The sequence below is a fragment of the Mesitornis unicolor genome, unplaced genomic scaffold, assembly GCF_000695765.1.
Source record: "Mesitornis unicolor isolate BGI_N332 unplaced genomic scaffold, ASM69576v1 Scaffold44215, whole genome shotgun sequence".
Taxonomy (NCBI): domain Eukaryota; kingdom Metazoa; phylum Chordata; class Aves; order Mesitornithiformes; family Mesitornithidae; genus Mesitornis; species Mesitornis unicolor.
The window spans coordinates 1-21,368 of NW_010187000.1; the positions used below are offsets into that span (position 1 = coordinate 1).

At 36.1% G+C, this 21,368-nt stretch overlaps 1 protein-coding gene across 1 annotated transcript; it reads left to right on the forward strand.

Annotated features, from left to right (window-relative positions):
- Positions 1-270: 270 nt before the first annotated feature.
- RPS6KA5 (ribosomal protein S6 kinase, 90kDa, polypeptide 5) lies at positions 271-14,825 on the forward strand (the record flags this gene model as incomplete). The annotated part of the gene is made up of 10 exons (XM_010185298.1): positions 271-427; positions 2,390-2,551; positions 3,102-3,227; positions 3,959-4,092; positions 7,225-7,318; positions 8,080-8,250; positions 11,116-11,307; positions 11,879-12,038; positions 12,956-13,119; positions 14,091-14,825. Coding segments are annotated over 10 exons (1,600 nt in total), but the record flags the coding sequence as incomplete, so codon positions are not given.
- Between the last annotated feature and the right edge of the window lie 6,543 nt (positions 14,826-21,368).

Here is a 21,368-nt window from a genome sequence, read left to right on the forward strand (position 1 = left end):
CCGAGCGATTCTGTGATTCTGTGATATGTAGGAAATGAAGATTGTTTTTCTTTTGCGGATTAAGTTTCTTAACAGCTACAGATGTCATGTTTTATGTCCACATTTCCTCAAACCTTTCTTTATTAAAAAAATTGGTTTCATATTTGTCATCCTCCTGTCTTTGGGTACAATAGAAGTTTAAGTGAAATGTTAAACACTACCCCTAGTGTGGTAACTTTTTGATTTAACACTCAAAACATTGATTACTAAATAATTGGGATTTTGTTTGTTTTACAGGAGAATATTAAAGAGTGAGCCACCTTATCCACAAGAAATGAGTGCACTGTCTAAGGATATAATTCAGCGTCTTTTGATGAAAGACCCCAAGAAGAGGCTAGGCTGTGGTCCCACTGATGCTGATGAAATCAAACAGCATCCCTTTTTCCAGGTAAAACAAGCAACAAACCTCCCCAGGTACCACTTGCTCTGTGCTAGTGCCTTTGAAATCTAAGTCTAAAGAAATTCCATTGTTTCATTAACAGAATAGCTTAGAGGCCTGTTAATTGCATAAACAATTGCACTGACGTTAGTGAGAATGTCTGTGGGCTTATGTACATGGATTTTGTGCATACTACAAGAAGGGCATGGTAGATTTTTAAAATATATTCTGTCTGTTTCTAACAGTTACTTGAGACACTGCTTAAACCAGAATGTTTAAAGGAAAACACTTAAATTATATGTTGTATTGGTTTTTTAAGAGAAAGTTTGCTACTACTGTTATTAATAAAATTTGAATATTGATAGAAGTTACAATTAGTGATAAATGCCTCTTTTGTATTTTCCTTTGCCTAATTAAATCTTTAGTGCTGTTTAGTAGACTTTAATATTGTTCAGGTTTCAGTGTATTAACATTTGGTTTCAAGCAATGACAGTTTGCATTTGTGCACAACATCTGTACTGTTCCATCCATTGTAGTTAAAATTTTTTGTGTGCTTTCTTTGAAAAAACTAAGTATTTTTTTGTGGTCCTTCTGAAGCTAAATATATTTTTAATTAGTATAAATTTTGGAGTATTTAAAATTAGCATTATAAATTAAAATTTTCAAATAAATATTTTCAATGTAATTATTGTACCATTCAGAATGGGAAATATATTGGTTTTTAACTTCTGAATTTCTTCTCATCCGTTCTATATTTTCTTCCTCTTACAAGTGAGTTATACAAAGTAGATATAAACTTCCCTTATTCACAGTTTGTTTTGGAAGATAAGTTGGTTGTTTTTTTTTTCTTATACCACATTTTCTAATCTTGGTTTCATTTCAGTTCCACTCCTTTACAGCAATAGGGCCATTTTCTCATAACTACCATATTTATACTTTCTACTTCTAGCCATGCATTTAAGTTAGAATCCAGAGACTTTCAGGGCTCTGGAAGCTGAGATTAGTAACAAAACACAGAAATCAGCGATGAAAAGTTGAAGACACTGCATGCATGCACTATGGTTACAAAATATAAATGTTTCCTCTGAAACAGAAGAAGAAATTTAAGGGCTGTTGTGCTAATTCATAGAATCACAGAATGTATTGGGTTGGAAAGCACCTTAAAGCTCATCCAGTCCAACCCCTGCAGTGAGCAGGGACACTGTTACCAGATCAGGTTGCTCAGAGCCCCATCAAGCCTGACCTTGAATATCTCCAGGGATGGGGCCTCCACCACCTCTCTGGGCAATCTGTGTCAGCGACCTACCACCCTCAAGTTGAAGAACATTTTCCTAATATCCAACCTAAATTTACCCTTTTCTAGTTTAAAACCATGACCCCTTGTCATATCACTACATGCCTTAGTGAACAGCTTTTCCCCAGATTTCTTATAGGCACCTTTCAGATATTGGAAGTAATTGTTTGGCTTATCTATCTGCACTGTAAAATTTCTTCGTGTGAATTTTTTTTTCTAAACTGGATTCTGTCTACTCACAAATAAGTATGATACTTCTTGCCTTTAACTAAGCAAATTATAGAATCACAGAGTCGTAGAATGGTTTGGGTTGGAAGGGACCTTAAAGCTCCTCCAGTCCAACCCCTGCCATGGGCAGGGACACCTCCCACCAGCCCAGGCTGCTCAAAGCCCCATCTACCCGGGCCTTGAACACTGCCAGGGAGGGGGCATCCACAGCTTCCCTGGGCAACCTGTGCCAGTGTCTCACCACCCTCACAGTAAAGACTTTCTTCCTAATATCTAGTCTACATCTCCCCTCTTCCAGTTTAAAACCATTCCCCTTGAATGTTTTTATCCGCTTGTGGGAAAATAGCAAATGGAGTTAGGACTGTTTGTTTCTTGACATGTCTCTTTCCAGTACCTCTTTCTGTTAAATTCTTATTTGAGTCAAACTTATGTTTCTGTTTTTGGTTTAGAATATGAATTGGGATGATTTAGCTGCCAAAAAAGTACCAGCTCCATTTAAACCAGTAATCAGAGATGAGTTGGATGTCAGTAATTTTGCAGAAGAGTTTACAGAAATGGATCCAACATATTCTCCTGCAGCAACCCCTCAGACTTCAGAAAGAATATTTCAGGTATTTTGAGAATTCACATTATTGTTTAAAAAGATAATTTATTGAACAATTCCATGTGTATAGCTAGCTTTTTTTCCCTGCCTTCTAAGTTATCAGCAATTAACTGTGTAATTTCCAATCCCAGTTCCCAGGGCTGTTTGTTTGGTTTGTTTGTTGTACATCACAACATGGAAACAATTTCATGACTTGACTTAAAGATGTTCTGGAAAGCAAGCTAATTTGACGTATGAGCCTTTATCACTATTGCAAAACTACTGAAGCTGAGCCAGATTTTTAGCATTATTTATCAGAATATTATTATTGTATCAGTACTATTATTGTTTTATATGATTCTGCACTGTTATAGATAACTAACTCCAGGAAGATTCCCGTCACATTGAGCAGAGTAGTATCTACCCATCAATAAACCAGTTACGATTTCTGTATTATGTTATGAAAATTCTGATTTCTTTGAAAAATTCTTCTGAAACACCGAAAGTTTTGTGTACAGTATGATAGTTTGTGTGCAAAAATTTCAAGCTACATCCTTTTTAATATCTCAATTTCATAGGGATATTCTTTCGTTGCACCTTCTATTTTATTTAAACGCAATGCAGCTACAGTAGATCCTCTGCAGTTTTATATGGGGGATGAGCGGCCTGGAACGACGACTATTGCCAGAAGTGCTATGATGAAGGTAATAATGATATCTAGAGCTGAATTAATTTGGTTAACTTTTAACTGCATATAACTTTCAGAGCAGCAATCACAAGCTAGACTACAGATTACAAAGTAGTCATTATTCATTTATCTGTTCTCTGTAATAGCTCCTCAGGTGATCCAAGCATATAATTTGCATGGGGCACTATTAAGAAGTGGTTGAAGTTTAATCTGAAAAATGAGATGATTGTCTAGTTTTTGAGAAGACTGAAGTATAGTAATAATAGTAATTTGACTCCTGATAGTTCTTATTCAGCCAACCATTGCAGATATTTTTGAAGCCACTGTAATTATATCAGTATTCCTTCTATGATGTAGTTGCCCAGAAATATGTATAGTTGTGTGAAGCCTTATGAGAACACATGCTATTGTGATGTCTTCAAACGAGCACATAGTTTTGTGGATAAATGTATGTACAGCCATCTTTGATCCTGTTTGTCTGAATATTTTGTATCTTAAGCTATTGTAGTAGTAATGATTTATTTAGTGATTATGTTTGTTTAATGTAACATAAGATTTACTCTTTGATTGTTAGAATAAAGTTGATGCATTTTATTAAATAGAAGTTAAAACTATATTTTAGCAAAAAGAGAGCTCTTTTACAATTTTAAATGTAGATGAAAAATTCTCACGAAACTTTACTCTTTGTCTTTGACTGTGTATACTAAAAGTATTCTGCAGAACTAAATACAGACAGTTTCCTAACAGGACTCTCCATTTTATCATCATTATGAACTGGATCTGAAAGAGAAACCATTGGGAGAAGGAAGTTTTTCCATTTGTCGAAAGTGCTTACACAAGAAAACTAGCCAAGAGTATGCAGTAAAAATAATTAGCAAAAGGTATAAATATTCTATAAGACAATAAAAATATTTTCTTTGCTTACTGTCACCCATGGATTAGAATAATGTTCGATACATTTTGGAAGTGGAAAAATAACTTGAAAATAATTTCCTATTTGAAGAATCTACAGAAACTTACAGCAACCTTATGACCTTTAAAAGATTCTAGAAGTCATTGGAAACAATGTTATTCATGTTGGGGAGGACACAAGAAGAAATCTAAAGAGCACATTTCTGGTTCCTAGTTGTATTCTACCCTAATTTTGCTTCTAACCAGGTTAAGGTATAAGGCCCTCCTATCTTTAGACCTAAGTCAACTGAATTAGGCTTTTGCGAACTCCCTTTCCTAAGCAGCCCAATTGATTGCCTAGGACATTGCTTTTAGGAAGGATCTGTAGTGTGGGTTGCTTCCGATCTAATTAATTGTGTGCATGTGTGTGAGTGTGTGTAAAATGGAATTAGAGTATGGAGTTGTTACCTGCATCTTGTTTCCTGGATGCTCTGAAGAGAAGGCCACAATGGAGGCAGCTGACTTGCTTTTTACATGGGGACCATCTGATGCTCTTCCAGAACAGATACGTCTCGGCGGTTTCTGCCCAGAGAAAAGTAAAGCTAGGGGATTCTTTGAGGAGTGGATGGATTTTTAGCTTCATTTTGCAGAGTTCATTAGTACATATGTCCCTAGTGTGTTGTAGAATGCTGGCAGAAAAGGAAAACGAAAGTGTACATGTTCTGCTGTCAGAATGAGAGTTCACAGTGACCTCTTCTCCAAGACATTTGGCTGTACCTCTGTTTTCCCAAGCTCTAGAAGTTACTGTCCACCAGACTTCAGTGTTTCATCCTGTGCTTTTTGGATAGGATATGTTCAAGAATGAGACATGTAAATATATGTGTCTGAATCAGTTTTCTGAGGTCTACTACAGTTAATGCAGGCCTACTCAGAAGTATTAGTGGAGTCTCTAGAGAGACTCGACTACCAGGCACTATCAGTGGGATTCAGTAACTTAAACATAGGCATCTACATAGTGCCATTTTAGCATCTGTTGCTGTCCTTTCTATCCTCCAGTTCCCATCAGTCTTGTGACTACTACCTTTATGTAGATGTCTTCATGGCTGATGTCTTCCAGGCTCTCCTATGCTTAGGCCACTGAATCCTACTCTAGGTATGTATTTTACGGTGAACTAGTTCACATGCTAGTTTCATTAACTAGAATTTCGCTCGTTATAACGAGTCCCTAGACAAGTAGTGTGCAGTAGACACCTACGTTGGATATTTTAATCTGGAAATCTCTACCTTGTGTCTACATTAAAATTATTTTCTCTGGTGCATGCTGAGCTGCAGATCAGTACTCCCATCTCATCTTAAGCTAATGGATTTTTTGTTTCTGGATAACAGTGAGCAATCTAGTATAGGCTTTTCCCAAGGAGCTAAACTTTTAGGAACTATGTCTCTAAGTGATATTACTCACAGGTTCCTGTGCTCTTTCTCATTCATCTTGGTGGACCAGACTAAATGAAGGTAAGAAGTGGTCTGTATACAGGGATTTTTTTTTTTAGGATTGCAGGCTGTGAGCAGATTCAGAGCATGTTTGTGGAGTATTTAGAGGTAGCAGTAAAGCCACATTCTGAATGGCTGGACACAAGTGTTAAATAAGAAAGTGTTAAACTGTAAATAATATTGTACACTAGTAACTCTTGCTAAAGGGAAAATTATAATAGGTTTCTAGTAACTTCTTTACCTCAAAGTCACAATCTCTCACTCCTACCTATCAAAGGTGCCAAAAAAGTGAGTTTTACACCCAGGCAAAACTTTTCACGATACTTGAGGTGAAAGCTCAGATCGAGGGTTTCTTTGTGGTGTCGCTTTGTTAGTAGTGCTGCACCTTCCTCCATCCAGCAGTTTGAGGTATATCTGTGTGTCTGAAGACAAATGAAACAGTGGAGTCCTGTAAACTTGCTTGAGTTAGTGTTCCTGAGCTTCCCATTTGTTTTTCATTATATTGTCTGGGGGAAATACTCAGAAAAGTCTACACACAAATTTCAAGAGTTTATGTCCATGATACTAAACCTCTTTCATCTGTTTCCTAGGTCCACCTTCTCCAGATAGTAGTTTAGGGGGGAAAGAATATCTGAGTCAGTTATTTAATTTCTTAAGGACCTGAAATGACTTGTAAGTTTACAAAACATCAGCAGAAATGCAGGTGGAACAACTTATTTTACTTGTTGGTATGTTGTCTGTAGAAAACCAGAATTTTTCTCGACGAAATTCTCATCATGGTTCTGAAAAACCAAGAAAAAAAATGCAACCAAAAATTAAGAATGTGTGTGGTCAGAGAGATTCTATCTGTGTAACCCATAAGGTCATTCTTTAACTCAGTGGAGGGTTAGCCTTTCTTGCAGAGAGTTTTTTGGCAAAAATTTCCAGGCCTTATTTGCCTAAAATAAATCAACATCTGTATTTAGTAGAAAACAAAATGTTCTGCTCTGTCCCCATTCCTATAGTTTATATAATGTTCACCATGCTCACTTTTTTTGGCTATAGATATCAGTACTTGAAAGAGAACTTGAGCTATAATTTTTGCTCTGGAGCTTACTCTCTTATTTTTTCCATTTCATATTTTTACAACAAGCTGTTTAGGGGTTCATTTGTATAGCACAGTTCATATATAGATGATGTTACTCTTTTTTCTAGTAGGAGCTCATACTTTCCTTACAGTTTTGGAAGTACTTATTTCCTATAAGAATGGAAAAGGATTGGGCCAGTAGTTTGAGTCTTCAAGGTAAAGCCAAACTAACAAATATTTGTAAGAACAGAGGTGAAGACAAATTGCCCTGGACTAAAGAAGAGGTTTGTTTTAGGTCGAAACTATTCTATAGTATCATTTCAGCTTTTGCTGTAGCAAGTTGTAGTGCATCAAAAATGTTTGATTTGGGTGTGGTTTTTAAATATCCTAACCTGAGGTTATGTAGAGAGTTTTGCTTAGCTTACTTTGAATGTGCTTTTAATTGCGTTCAAGCAGTTGTAATATTAAAAAAATCTGGATCACAAGCAATTAAAAAAATAGGTGTAACACTTTAAATATGCAATTTGCTCAGTAAAAATTGTACAATATAACTGCTCAATTTTTCCAGAATGGAAGCAAACACCCAGAGAGAAATAACAGCTCTGAAACTCTGCGAAGGACACCCGAATGTAGTGAAGTTACATGAAGTTTATCATGACCAGGTATTTTGAAGGAACTATAATCAGCACTTACCAAACATATTGCCATATGTTTTTCCAAGGATTTTTAGGAGTTAAGCTTACTATTATTGTGGAGGCAACGTTTTTCCTAGGTCTTTTACCTAGTCAGTATAGAAGGTGAAAATATATTGAGATCAGTGTAGCGTTTTTTTAGCGACCGTAGTTGTCATTTTTCTGAGTGGAATGCAAGCTCCACAGCATGTAATAAGCCATAATTTGATCTAACTTGGAGATTGGCCCTGCTTGAGCTAGAGGTTTGGACCAGATGTCTTGCAGAGGTCTCTTCCAACCTAAACTATGATCTATGATTTTGTAACTGAATATGGGCTCTCATGTCTCCCCATGTATCCCAGTCTATCCCCATCATGCTGTTTATACACGGACACAACTGGCACAACTTGAGGCCATTTCCTCACGTCCTATCATTTTACTTGGGAGAAGAGACCAACACCCACCTCGCTACACCCTCCTTTCAGGGATTTGTAGAGGATGATATGTTTTTGTAATTAAATATGGGTGAACATGGGGAAGACATCAGCATTCTTCAATCTCAATGAGATTGATAGGAAAAACGTCATCTGAAATGCATTTTGATGCTTCTTATTGGCCTTCCAGATTGCTATGAGCAGCGGTTTTATTTCTTCAAAATTTGAGAGCCTATCAGAATAGCACCTAGGTCCTGAATGAATGTTGGTTTATAGTGCTAAATTTCTAACATCCCCTATTTTTCTTTATTGTTTCAGCTTCACACATTTCTAGTAATGGAATTGCTGCAGGGAGGAGAGTTGCTTGAGCGTATTCAGAAAAAGAAACATTTCAGTGAGACTGAAGCCAGTCATATTATGCGCAGGCTTGTTTCAGCGGTGAGCCATATGCATGATGTAGGAGTAGTCCATAGAGATCTGAAACCTGAGGTATAGTGTCTTGCTTATATGTGTTTAGACATTAAGTTGTTGAATATCTGGAATGTGACATATTTCTGTTCCTCCAGCTTTTATCACAGATTTTTCTACTTCTATATTTTTAATAAAATGTTGTCATTTCTACCTTACAAATTCTGTAGATATTTTTCTGTTTTTCTGTTTTCTGGTTAAAGTAACTGTTAGGAAATATATTTCGTTTTGTAAGCAGTTTACACTAACCTCTGCAAAAACATTCTTTGCCTATGTGGGGAGAGTCTTTACTAATGTTAAGTATATATTTATTGTATGAAACAGTTCACAGGCAGAGCTGGGTTGCTTGGCTATTTTACCTGTACATCTTTTGTTTGATCTTAATTCCCTTGATAGGGCTTCTTTTGGAGGTAGCTGTGACACCCTTTTGTACTGTCTTCTGTCCCAGCTAAACTAATGCAGCCAACTGATAAAGATGTGTAATGTGAGTTCAATGAGCTTAGACACTTGCCTTTGAGACTATTTGGTTTACTGTGGTAAGGTTGCCCACTGGCTTTGTTCTGCTTCCTGAAGCAAATATTTTTTCCTTTTTCTTTGCCACCAACAGGCTTGGATATGTGTTTATTTTCTTTAACCCAAGAATATTATAGATTGATGTTAGTTCATCCAATAAAGATGTTATATTGTATTGGCATCATACCTCAGGAAATAGCTAGTCTTTTTGTATCTGGAGTTTAAAAGCATCCACCATTCCTACTGATGTTTCAGCCCTTTATAATATACCTTCTCGTATATTACAAACTTACTTCTTCTGTAGTAATTCCAGTTCAACTGGTAAAGAAGTCTTCTAGGTGCTGGTGTTAAACTGTTTTTGAAAATCAGTCCAAAGCATACAAGTTTGAAAACATCTCTGTACTGGAGTGTCTGTACTAAATAACCAATTAAATGAAGAGGAGCTGTTATGAAATTCTAATGTGTCAGTTGAAAATGTGACTCTTGGAAAAGGTTTCCCTGCTGACATAATCAAGGAGAGAAAACAGCTTTTGAAACAAGTCATTATTTAAAGGACAAAACTCAGAAATCCTTTCTCTCTTCTTATTCTTGTCATTTTAGTCTTATTACTATCTTGAATATAAAGCCCAAATTCTGTAAACCAGAGCTTCAGCTGCATGGTAAATTGTTCAAGAACAGAAGTCTGGAAAGTCCAAGTAATGAAGGGTTAGCAAAGAGCTTGCAGATTGCGTTGCCTCCACAAAGTTGGACTTAACCAACCTGTCTCCTTCCTGCTTCTTGTTTTGAAAGTTACTATTTTAGGTTCAGACATGAACTTAGTATAGGATACACAGGCTTCCCAATATAGATATGGTGCAGCTTTGTGTAAAAAAGTATATAGGAAATTCTATTGTTTTTCTAGCAATTCCAGTCAGATTTGTTTGACGGTCAACTTTGACATCTAATCTGCTACTGCTAAGCCTATTTTAAAAAATGTGGCTGGTTACATTTTCACTAAGGATGAGGCTTTTTTTTTTAATTTTGTGGACTGGAAGACTTTTCTGTTTAAGCAGTAGTAATTACATCACATACATTGCTCTGCAAAATAGGGGAAAAATACTGAATAAAAAATAGAGAATTCATAGAAATAAAGAACTTGTGTAGCATATGCGACCATTTGGAGCCTTGCAGTAGAGGATTTGAGGACCGTTTCTGTGATCATTAATCTGCAAACTGGGTTCTAAAGATACTAGAAAAAACATAGTCAGAAATAGTTTGTTTATATATATATATGTGTGTGTGTGTGTGTGTGTATTTCCTTAAAATAGATGTGGAATATAGCTTTAATTGTGGATTTTTGTGAAACAGGCTTTATTTAACTAATCAGCACAGTAGTCTGAACCCACCTTAGGGCATTTGGATTGTACCTTTCTGTACATAACCAATTTTATTTTTGTCTTAAGGAAGGAGGTCTGTTTAACCAATGTTACTTGTTGGCTATATAACATCACAATAGAAAAAAGGTGAATGTATTTATCATCTGTCTTCATTGTATTCACAGTTTTGCTGAAATGAGCTTCCTCCAGGTCCATTTTGTACTACATTTTAATATCGAAAACTGACTTTCCTGATTTGTACATTAAGCTATAACAGCAATGCAGAATGCAAAAGTACTGTTTTGTAGCAGCCTCGTCTCTTTTATCCTTAATGAATGCTCTCAGGTTCTCCTTATTGATCTGCTTGAGTCTAGCAATCATTTTTTCCCCTTAATGGGTTTGAAATTAATTACTTTGTGTTGAGTCATTCACCTTTTGTATTACAAAATTATAAAGGGCTGTTGGATTTCTAATATTGAGACTGTTTCTATGATTGCATAGATTAAGTTAAAACATCAACAGTAACAGCAATTTTTGGTCCTCCACTTGAGGACCAAAACTGTTCAGTCACAAGACAAGACATGCAATGACTTCCACACAGGAGAAAGCTGTTATTTGCAATATGCAAGACAAAAGTAGAATCTTAAGAAAATTTACTTCAGTTTGAGAAAGAAGGTAGTTCTCCATCTATGTTGGTGTCTTCGCATTTTTCCTTGTCAGTGTTCCCTGAATTATTTTCCCTGCTGTTCTCTGCTAAATACCCATTTTTGTTACTAATTGCAGACAGAACTATCCTGACTTGCAGATATACAGGGGGCAGATAGACATCACATTTTCTTACATCCCAGAGTACCATTGTTTCTAGTTTTCCTTTTTTTTTTCCCCAGTCTCCCAGTTCCCTTTTTCTCTAGATAAAGGGAAGTTTTTTGTAGTAATAAATGTCAGAAGAAAATAACTACTAAGTACTCTAACCAATTTTCTACCCAGTGCTGGTATTGATTTTGGTTTTGCTTTTCAGAATTTATTGTTTACAGATGAATCTGATAATTCAGAAATAAAAATAATTGATTTTGGCTTTGCTCGTTTAAAACCACCTGATAATCAGCCTCTGAAGACTCCATGTTTTACTCTTCATTACGCTGCCCCAGAGCTCTTCAATCACAATGGTTATGATGAATCTTGTGATCTGTGGAGTCTGGGGGTCATTTTGGTGAGTGATTGAGTTTATCTGTGACTTTATTGTATGTATTTACTTTTTGTTAAAATGCAAAGGACTTGAATTCTGTAGATGCTGAATTCAAGCGAGGTGAAAATACTGCTGCACAAATAATAGGTTCGAAAGACATGTTTTCCAAGGGTGGAGAATTTTTTTTTCTTAAGCAGTAAATTAAATTCAACATGTCTGGGAATGAAAAAAATACTTGATACAGTCTGGTTCTTAAAAAGATATGTCCGTGTCAGGAGATTTAACACGCATCCATACCTACAGATTCAATTCAGAGAAGGGATAGGCTTGCATTCTGATTTACAGAAAACTAATTTCAATAGATATAACATGAGTAGGAATCACATTGTGCTTCATTCATAGTTTCCTGAAATCTATGAATGATTTTATTAACAAGGACTCCAGGAAAGGTCTTGCACACTTTAAATTTTTTTGTAGCCTTGAAGTTACGCTTGTTGAAGTTGCTGGTGATGCAAACTTCAGAACTTGGTATTTAGTGATAGGGTTGTCAATAAATAAACCATATTTGTTAACACTGCTTTTGTTCTCATGGCAGTATACAATGCTGTCAGGACAGGTACCATTTCAATCTCAAGACAAAAGTTTAACATGTACCAGTGCATTGGAAATTATGAAGAAAATAAAAAAGGGAGAATTTTCCTTTGAAGGAGAAGCTTGGAAAAATGTTTCTGAAGAGGCTAAAGAATTAATTCAAGGTATGTATTCACAAATAGTTCATTAGCCTTGTATTTTTATCTCAAAAGATAAAATTTAGAGGACTATACAATATCTGGATGCTGTGATCAGCATCAGAGTGCGTAAACTGGCAGAGTAATATGCAAAGCTTGAGCTCCGTACTGACCCCTGATACAATGATGGGTAAAGGTGGACACATCAGAATGGCATTACAAATTGCTTGTACACCCAGCAGAGATCTTCCTAATGATCTGAGATGCTGATAGAAGGTTAGCGGGGTTAGAAGTAGCTGAAGAGCTTCAGAAAAAGTTAAGTCACTCTTTTAAAACATGTTTAAAAGCAGACTTCTTCTCTTATGTTATTTTTGTTTTTGTAAACACAACTGGTTATGAAATAAATGTTTTAAAAGCTGAGCTTTTGCAGAAAATGAATATATTACAGTCATCTTTTTGATGAGCTGTTTTCGATGCGTGTACCAAGACTACTGTATTTTCGAGCTTCTTCATTCACATTTGACATGCTTTGATTCCCCTTAAGCTTTTGAGCATCTAATTAAATTTTCAGTTTGAGATAGACACCAATCTTAATTCTGCTGAGATTGAATTCTGAATTTCTGTAGAAGCAGGCTTTTAAGGAATTTTTCTGCCAAGAATGTAGGCATCTCCAGATTCAGACTTCAGTGGCTCATGCAGAGGATCAAAAGCTTACTCTATTGAACTTAATCCTGGACAGGTTTTAAGTGAAGAAGTAATTTGAAATAATGCTGAGTTCATGTGCAAAGAGAGTTAAATAGCAATTTCTTGTATTTAATGATTCTTCTAAAAATTGTCACTACTTATCAAAGCAATGCATGGGATGGTCTTAAAAACAATTGCATTTTCTATTAAAAGAAAAAAAATAGCTCACAGTCTGAGAGAATGTAATATATTTCTATTAGGACTTCTGACAGTGGATCCAAACAAAAGAATTAAAATGTCCAGCCTGAGATACAACGAGTGGCTTCAGGATGGCAGCCAGTTGTCATCCAACCCCCTCATGACTCCTGATAACTTGGGCTCTTCAGGAGCTGCGGTGCATACCTATGTCAAAGCCACTTTTCATGTAAGTTCTAAGAAATCTTATGTCATGCTAGAATTTGTGATGTGTTGATCTAGATTCTTGTATGTTTTCTCTTAATTAAAGGTATATATTTGTTCTTATTTTTAAAATGCTTGCTTATAGTGGCATTTTTTTTACCTCCATACCTAACATCTGTGATTTGGTACAGCAAAAATGTGAAGGCTGAGGCAAGAAAAAAATCTCTTGAAGATATTTGTACTAATGGGATTTTGAGGACTGAGAGACAGCTGTTCATGAAATAGCTATTAGAAATATTCTGTTTATTAGAGAAATGTGTTAAAAGGTCTTCAAACTTCTTATAAAAAAGATAAACTTTCTATTTAACTTAAGTAACTGACTTTTTCTCCTTACTGTTAGAAAATGGAGGTAAAATTTCTGGAACATATCTAGTTTGTATTTTTAATAACATGGATACTTTTTTAATTGACTTGCTTGTCTACCATTGTATATTTACTAAAAATGTGTGAATTGCAACTGTGTTATACAAACATAGTGTTGATTCTCATGATTCCCTCTACAGAGAATAATCTGAAATTGAGCAGATTTATGCTGAAATTCTGTAGACGCTTATTGCCAAGAAAAGAAAAAGGAATTGTTACTTGGAGAGGTCCTGATAATGCAGCATAACTTGGGCTGAAAGAAAAACTGTAATTTAACTAAGTGTGGTTTCTGAAAATATAGTCTTAAATAGATTTAAGGCTTAATTAAAAGTACTGCTAAACTAAAAAGAACAAGGATGGGAAGATGCCAATTTATTATGTTATGTATTGACTTTTAAATATGTGTATAGGCTAGTAAAGCTACTGTTACAGCTACGGTAAGAATTAGTAGGGATCTGTCAAGCAATTACAGTTTATTTTATGACTTACCATAGAAAATTCATAATGAGCTACCTGCCATTAAATGTCTTAAGCCTCTTGAAAAGCTTAAAATTACCTTTTATTTTTAAACAGGCCTTTAACAAGTACAAAAGGGAAGGATTTTGTCTCCAGAATGTTGACAAGGCACCTCTTGCAAAGAGAAGGAAGATGAAAAAAACAAGTACAAGCACAGAGACACGAAGCAGCTCCAGTGAAAGTTCACATTCTTCTTCCTCTCATTCTCATGGTAAAACTACACCTACAAAGACACTGCAGCCAACAAACCCTACAGACAGCAATAACCCAGAGACCATCTTCCAGTTCTCTGACTGAAAGGCAGAGAATATCCTGTCTTGAAGATTTAAGTGGTTATAAACTTGGTAGTACCTATGTTGTCTTCTCCCACCCTTCCTCACTGTGGCTTACAGGCTACGGGAATGCATCTGTCTCTTTAAAAACATATTTCAATCATGCCTTTCTAGCTTTGTATTTCAGTACATTTCTTTTTAGCATTAAGTTTGGTATCACTGGATATGGTATAATACTATTATACAACCAACATTGTATTCTCTTAGGGCTAAATTACTAGTGTGCAGCCAAGCTCAAGGTAAGGAGCTACGCTGCTCGTGGTACAGCTTGAGGAAGGCTGCTTCTCCGTGACAGAATCTTCCTCCCAGTTTCTTTTCCACTGGTCAGAGGAAGGAAAGCTCTGTAACACGTATAGAACTCTTGGATCTTCTGCTTTTACTCAGCTGTGTGAAGAATGTCAGAATTTGATTCTTCATGCATGTAAGGAATCATTGGTACAATGCACCAAAGCAGCATAGTGAAATTTCTTACTGAATGCTTTGGAAAATGGTCACATGTTAAAATATCTATCTCAAGAATTAGTTATAATTTATATTTTCTTTTTATATTTACACAATGACTTTAAAATACTAAGATTTTTTTAAAGATGCAAAAACTCCAGTTTCAACATTTGTTATTGTAGGGTCCATACAAAATGTATATCGAGTTATTTGACCTTTGCATTGTGCAAATATGGCATTTTAATAGTGACTGTAAAATACTAGAATATATGTTTTCTTTTTTGCACTTTTAACATCAAAAGGAGATGTTTCATAGTAAAGTGCACTCAGATCTCTCTTCCTACAAGGTGCTGAGCACTGTTTTACTCGGTTGAATGACCTGAAATCCACCATATATGGTGGTTGTGGTCATCGTGAAGGAGAATTCTGTACTTTGCAGGAGTGCATCCCTGTATATTACCCACTGTTTTCATTCCTTACCTTAAACCGCAAAGCTCTTTCTATCTTGCTTTTACATTGTATATAGCAAATACTAGCCCTGGGCACCTTGTGTAGTGTAGATGTTAACAACTTATGCACTGGGAATACTAAAGGGAAATTCTATTGAACACTGTGCTTCACAACCTGTTCACTGTGGTGTTCTACAGTGAAGTATTTCCTACTGTGATAGTATAGTATGTACATAACTGTTTGGAATCATAAATGTGACTTACAGAAACATCAGCATCAACTTTTAAATCAGCGTATTTTATAAATTTATGAAGAGCTCTTTTATTGCTCGTATTCTCAATGACTAGGGGTAACTTAAGTGCTAAAGATGACTCCAGTGTTGCAAATGCTTACGTGTGTAAGTTTCCACTGAAGTCTGGGAGACGCCTTGTGTAAAGTTAATCAAATGCCTAAATTGGTGTGGTGGAAGACTAATTGAGTAGGGGATTTTGTTAACAGCTCACTCTATCTTAAAGTAACCTTAATCCAAACCCTATGCAAAAAAAGATTATAGGAATTGTTTATATCGTTGGTTTTATTTATAGAATTGTATCAGATATCAGTATTGACAAACACAATACATCCATGTTTACAGGGATTGTGTGTATCAAAAAAAGGCTTTGAAGCCCAACATGTTTGTTCTGTGTTTCTTTAATATTAATAATGGCATTCTGAGGTTTTGGAATTGCTCATGTGAAATAGTTTACTACTTTCTTGATGTGAATGTCAACAGTAATTGCAGCATTAATTTCAGGTTGATGTGAATATTGAGATTTGCACTGTTTATGTAGAAGTAGTATATTTAAAGATCAGTATATGTGCTAATAACAACCAATTTTAAGTGGCCGATGTTAAAATATTGAAAAATAATTGTCAATGTAATATATTCAGGTTTGCTTTCTGAATGCTCTCTTTGGAAGTAATCTCAATAGTGAACATGGCTCATTTGTAAAAGAATACTTTCCCTCTCCCCAATAAACGTGCTGTAAATACAACAAACAATCCACCATTAATACTTGATATGCAGACAGTACAAGGAAATTGGGAGGCTGGAGAACAGGTTGCTTGTAAAATTTGCACTTTGAGGAGTTCTTGGAACTTGTTGTCTTCAAGGTGAAGACAACAAAAAACAGGTTTTGGTTTGATTTCATTTAAGTGTGAGAAACTTCTGGATACCAGGTGGATTTTGAATATTGTAACCCAGCTGACATAACTTCGTAAAGTTATGAACACAGTACAGTTGTTTCCCTGTTGGGAAACTTAAACTGTTTTTTGACAAAGGAATGAAACAAGAAAAGAGAATGCTGGCACTAGATAGTAAATGCTAGAGATAATGGCTGTATTGTCAGAGGGTTTTTTTGCACAGATTTTGAGAGACTGTTCTGAGACTAAAATTATTGGAATGCATCACTTGTATCAAAGACAGCTTTTATAGATGAACATTTCTATGTCCTCTTTGTACTCTAACAGTAGTTATTATATAAAGAATTAGATCCATGGTAATTCTTTATCGCAAGGATAAGTACATTTAGGTATCACCTTGCATTTGCTTTGAAGCAGTTACCTGGGATAGCTGAAATATTTATTGCCTTTGACTTTCTGCTGCCTCCAGGTAACGGAGCTCTTGAGGAGGTGTTTTTGACACTAAGCTGTCTGAATTTTTAGATTAGCATCTTTACATAAACAACTGCAGATCGCCATTTACATTGGTAAAACGTTGCAAACTGGACAGCTCAAGAGCAGGTTCCCTTCTTGCTCAGATATCCCTGCAGGAGACATTAATCTTGGGAGAACGATGTTGTCTCAGCTTAATCTGTTGCCCAGCCTAGGTCATACAATGACCCTGGGCCAAATTTTTCATACTCGTACCACTATCTCAAATCTGAAGTATACAAGCCAATTGTCATTAGTACTAGAAATACTTTATATTGCCTTGGTAAAGAGGCATTAGACTGTAAATTGTTTATACTCAGATTAAGTTTCCTTCACAGTGCTGCTACGCATCAAGCAATTTTAATGTCTAGTAATGACATCTCTCTGCTGTCAGAAGTGTAATGCAGTCAGCCACACTGTGGACAGATTTGTTTGAAGAAAAAAATTTTCTTATCAGTAAAGATTTAAATGACTTGTGTGTCATTAATCTAATCTTTATATTCTGTAAAGCTATTTTTTGTAATACTTTTAAAAACACAAATATTAGCAATTAAGAGGTAATTCTCCTAAAGGATTTAGAGGAGTACAAAGGAAGTAACATTACTTACTGTTCCTCTGACTTAGTGAAATTTCTAATACTTTTATATAAGGAAAAGCAGCTGAAATATTCATTGTTTCTTATAGAAGGGCCAGTTCATTTCCCATATGTATTGCTTACTGCTATGGAAAAAAACTTCATTGAAATGCTTTATTAGACAGTTTTTGAGGGGTAACGTAAAAACACAGTATTGCATCAGAGTGGATTGAGGCTTCAATTGGCATTGCTGATGTGTGTATTTTCTCAGCCCTTTTCCATGGCTACTTTTGTGGACAAGATAGCGCTACCTGCACGAACATGTTTCCTAGTGCTCATCCAGGAACAGAATAATTTTTGGCAGAAAATATACATGGAATGATGATTTATGTTTATTGGTTGTGATGAAATGTTGCACAAGTGTCTTACATTTTTAATATGTGCATGTATTATGTGCATGTATGTAGATACATGCTGTATTGCATGTCTGTGCCTCAATTTAAATTAATATGCCTTGTTTAAGAGAACCTGTACTTAAAAATGAGTTCTCAACTCAGACTCAGAGGATCAGACAAGGGACTACCATGGAAGAGGAAGAAGGTTATGGGAATTCAGAGATGAGAGGCTTCTAGGAAGATGTTTCTGGGGGTAAATTCCTCCCCTCACTGTCCCCATTTGTGTGTGATATTCACTGTCACTGAATTACAAACTTTCTTGCCAGTTACCCAACATAAACGCATTTCCTAACTCTGCAGGTCTGTGAGAGTATGTGTGTGTGTCTACGCACATATGTGTATCTTTTTATGACATTTTGATCTTCAGTTGGAGTTTTTTGTTATTTCTCAAGTATTGTTCTAGGTGTTTTTAACCAGGTTGATAGTCTTCGTTCTTTTCCCCCATATCTGACAGTCTTTCTCAGCACCGATTTTTGCATTGTGAAACATGACATTGCCTTCCTTCAGTTGGGATAATTGACTGAACCTTCTGGATTGTGAGAACATGAAATAACGTGGCTGTTTATGCTGTAAAGAGATAAAAGTGCTTTGATCTTTGTCTACCTGTGAGAAACGCTTCTCAGTTTGCTCCTTTAACCGACAAGGCACTGGATTCTATAAAAAAAAAAGAAATGCAGAGCTCTTGGCTAGTTCTTGCATTCCATCCCGCATCTTTAAATCCCACTTGTTCAATAGATTCTGGATGTTCAGAACACCTATGTAGAAAAGAAAACTGAGGATGATACCTGTAGTCTGCACTGTTAAATAAAGTGATGCTTTCAATTACATAGACCAGCTGGAGCAGTCTTGTTTGTTGGGCCTGGAAGCAGCAAGAGCGGAGAAATGTAAGATACCTGCAATAATGTAAATTTGAAGAAAACCTATGTATTTTGACAGCATTCATGTTCTGTGTGATGGAAAGGGAGTCTGCAACTGCCTGGAACTCAATGGTAAGTGTCGAAATAGATGAGCTGGTATGGGCTGGTCTGACAGCTTTACTGTCACCCATAGGGCCATTCTGATCCTCTCTTCTGTCCACATGCCCTACTCTTTTCTTAGTTCTGGTGCTTGTATCGCCTCTCAGCCAGCAGAGACAAGGGGAAATAAAAGTGTCCTATTAACTTAGTTAAGGCACTGGATTAATTGATTTCATAGTTAATCCAAAGTAAAAGTAGTAAAGAAACAGTACAAAACCTAATATGCTGTCATGCTATGATTTTTGAAAACTCATAATTTAGTCAGAGGGAGAAACGAATCCATACTATTCACACATAAAGTCACTTTTAAAAATTGGCAACCAATCTGGTTGTATTCACAGATTCATGCAGAAGTCTGCTAACTTCCTTTGAAATGCCAATGATAAAGCAGAGAAAAACAGAACTAATTGCTCGGGAACTGCTCAGAAACCTATCACAGATAAACTGCATACTGATTGCAAACTTGCCGCTTTTTTCTTCTTTGTCAGCAAATCAACCTTCAGATTGTGAAATTGGCATCTCATTTGTGTTCATCTGATTTTCCTTGGGGAGTGGGAACTATGTAATTGTCTTAGTATGATTGTGACCAAAGGTTTATTTTCAGAAGTAAGAGAAAATTGAAGGTTTTAGGCTAAGGCCTTGTAAATAACCAAAAGAAGTCTGCTGGGAAAGTTAATCACTATCTTTAGCTAGTTTAGTTCAAAATATTTGCTGATATAACTATGTCTACCCAAGTACATTTTACATCAGTTATGGGTGTGATTTTGTGTGATGCATTCAACGACGCTAAAAAAGTTTTCAGGTGTTAGCTAGTCTTTAGAATTACAGCAAAGTGAGAAGAAAGTGAGGAAAATTGTATTTCAAGGACAGTGATGCAAAGAGGGGACAGTGCTCAAGATTTGTCTCCAAGTTGCACTGACAGAGGTGTCCAGACGATAGTACCATCGTATTTCTAGAAGCATACTCATTAGTAACAGTATGTATCCTTTTCTCCTTTAAAATTGATATGCAGTGGAGAAGAGAAACTAAATTAATTCACAAAAGCAGTAAGTATCTCAAAGCTGTTCTCAGATGTCTCCTTTAATGAGTTCTTGTCCTTCAGCTGTACATAACAGTTTCTCTATTGAAGCTCTGCTGACTTGAGGGGACAGAATCCCAATGTATGGCGATGCATTTATTGCACATTGATTGTACAAATGAGAACTCGAGGTGCTATATCCCTGCTGCTTTTAAGTTCAAGTGTTAATAGTATTCTAGTTAGTATGTATTGCCATGTCAGTCCATCTGTAGGCAGCCCTGGCACGTCACTTAGTTCAATTTTAAAGCTGTCAGATTAAGAGGAAAACCTGAGATCTACTTCAACTCCAAAGTGACTATGTCTGGATTACAAAAATAAATAAAAGCTTGGCATTATCTTTCAACTGTGAAAATCTTATCATTAAGATGCTACTGCAGCAAATTTTGATGCTTACAGTTAGCTTCACTGTACTGATCTCTTTCACCTGTAAAGAAAGGAACCTGTCAGAAAAAAAAATCTCTTTTGCTATGAGGAGAGTAGAAGAGATTACCTGTAATTTCTGCCTTTACTTCTGAAGCTGTAAAGGTTAGAAATGCATTGGTGACAGTTTCTGAGAGCTGGTTATAAAGGAGCAGGCTGTCTTAATTCACAGCAAGTGGAACAGGGTGTGCTGTTTCTTGTGCTGTGTGGGCAGGGAGGAGGAAGAGGAAAAGAAATGGGAAGAAGTGAATGCTGAGCACTTTGCCTCACCACAAATGTCCATACAGGACATTCTGGATCCACACCATTGCTCTTGAAGAAGCAATGGTCTCCATATTTAACTTAATATCTTTAAAAAAAACAAACCAACAAACACCCCCAAACTAAAACAGATTCACCTGGCAACTTTTTTATTGATAAAGACAAAAATATGGACATTGATTTCCTTAACTTACTGTATGCCAGTTATCAACAAATTACAGTGACGTTTTCTTTCTGATGAGCATGCACTTCTCTAAAATTCCGAGTCACATCAACAAAATGCAAAACCCTGCAGCAGGAGTTTACCAAAAAGTAAGCTAAGTAATTGCAGTGGTTTATTTTACCCAGTATCAGGATGAGGACAGGGTTCTGATTTTGGATGTGGAAAAGCACTGGAAGAGAGATCATTTTGTGAGTGCAGCAGTGGAAGAAATACAAGAAAGCTGTTTTCTGGAAGAGTGCTCAGAACTCATTGAAGATTTGCAGAACTAGATGTCAGCTGAATGCTCCTGGCTCTGGAGCTGTTCAAGCCCAACCATGCTGGTATGGAGGATGGTAAGCTTGGTCCTGTCAGAGCCACAGGGTTATGAAAATTGTTGGGGCTTCTGTCTTGGAG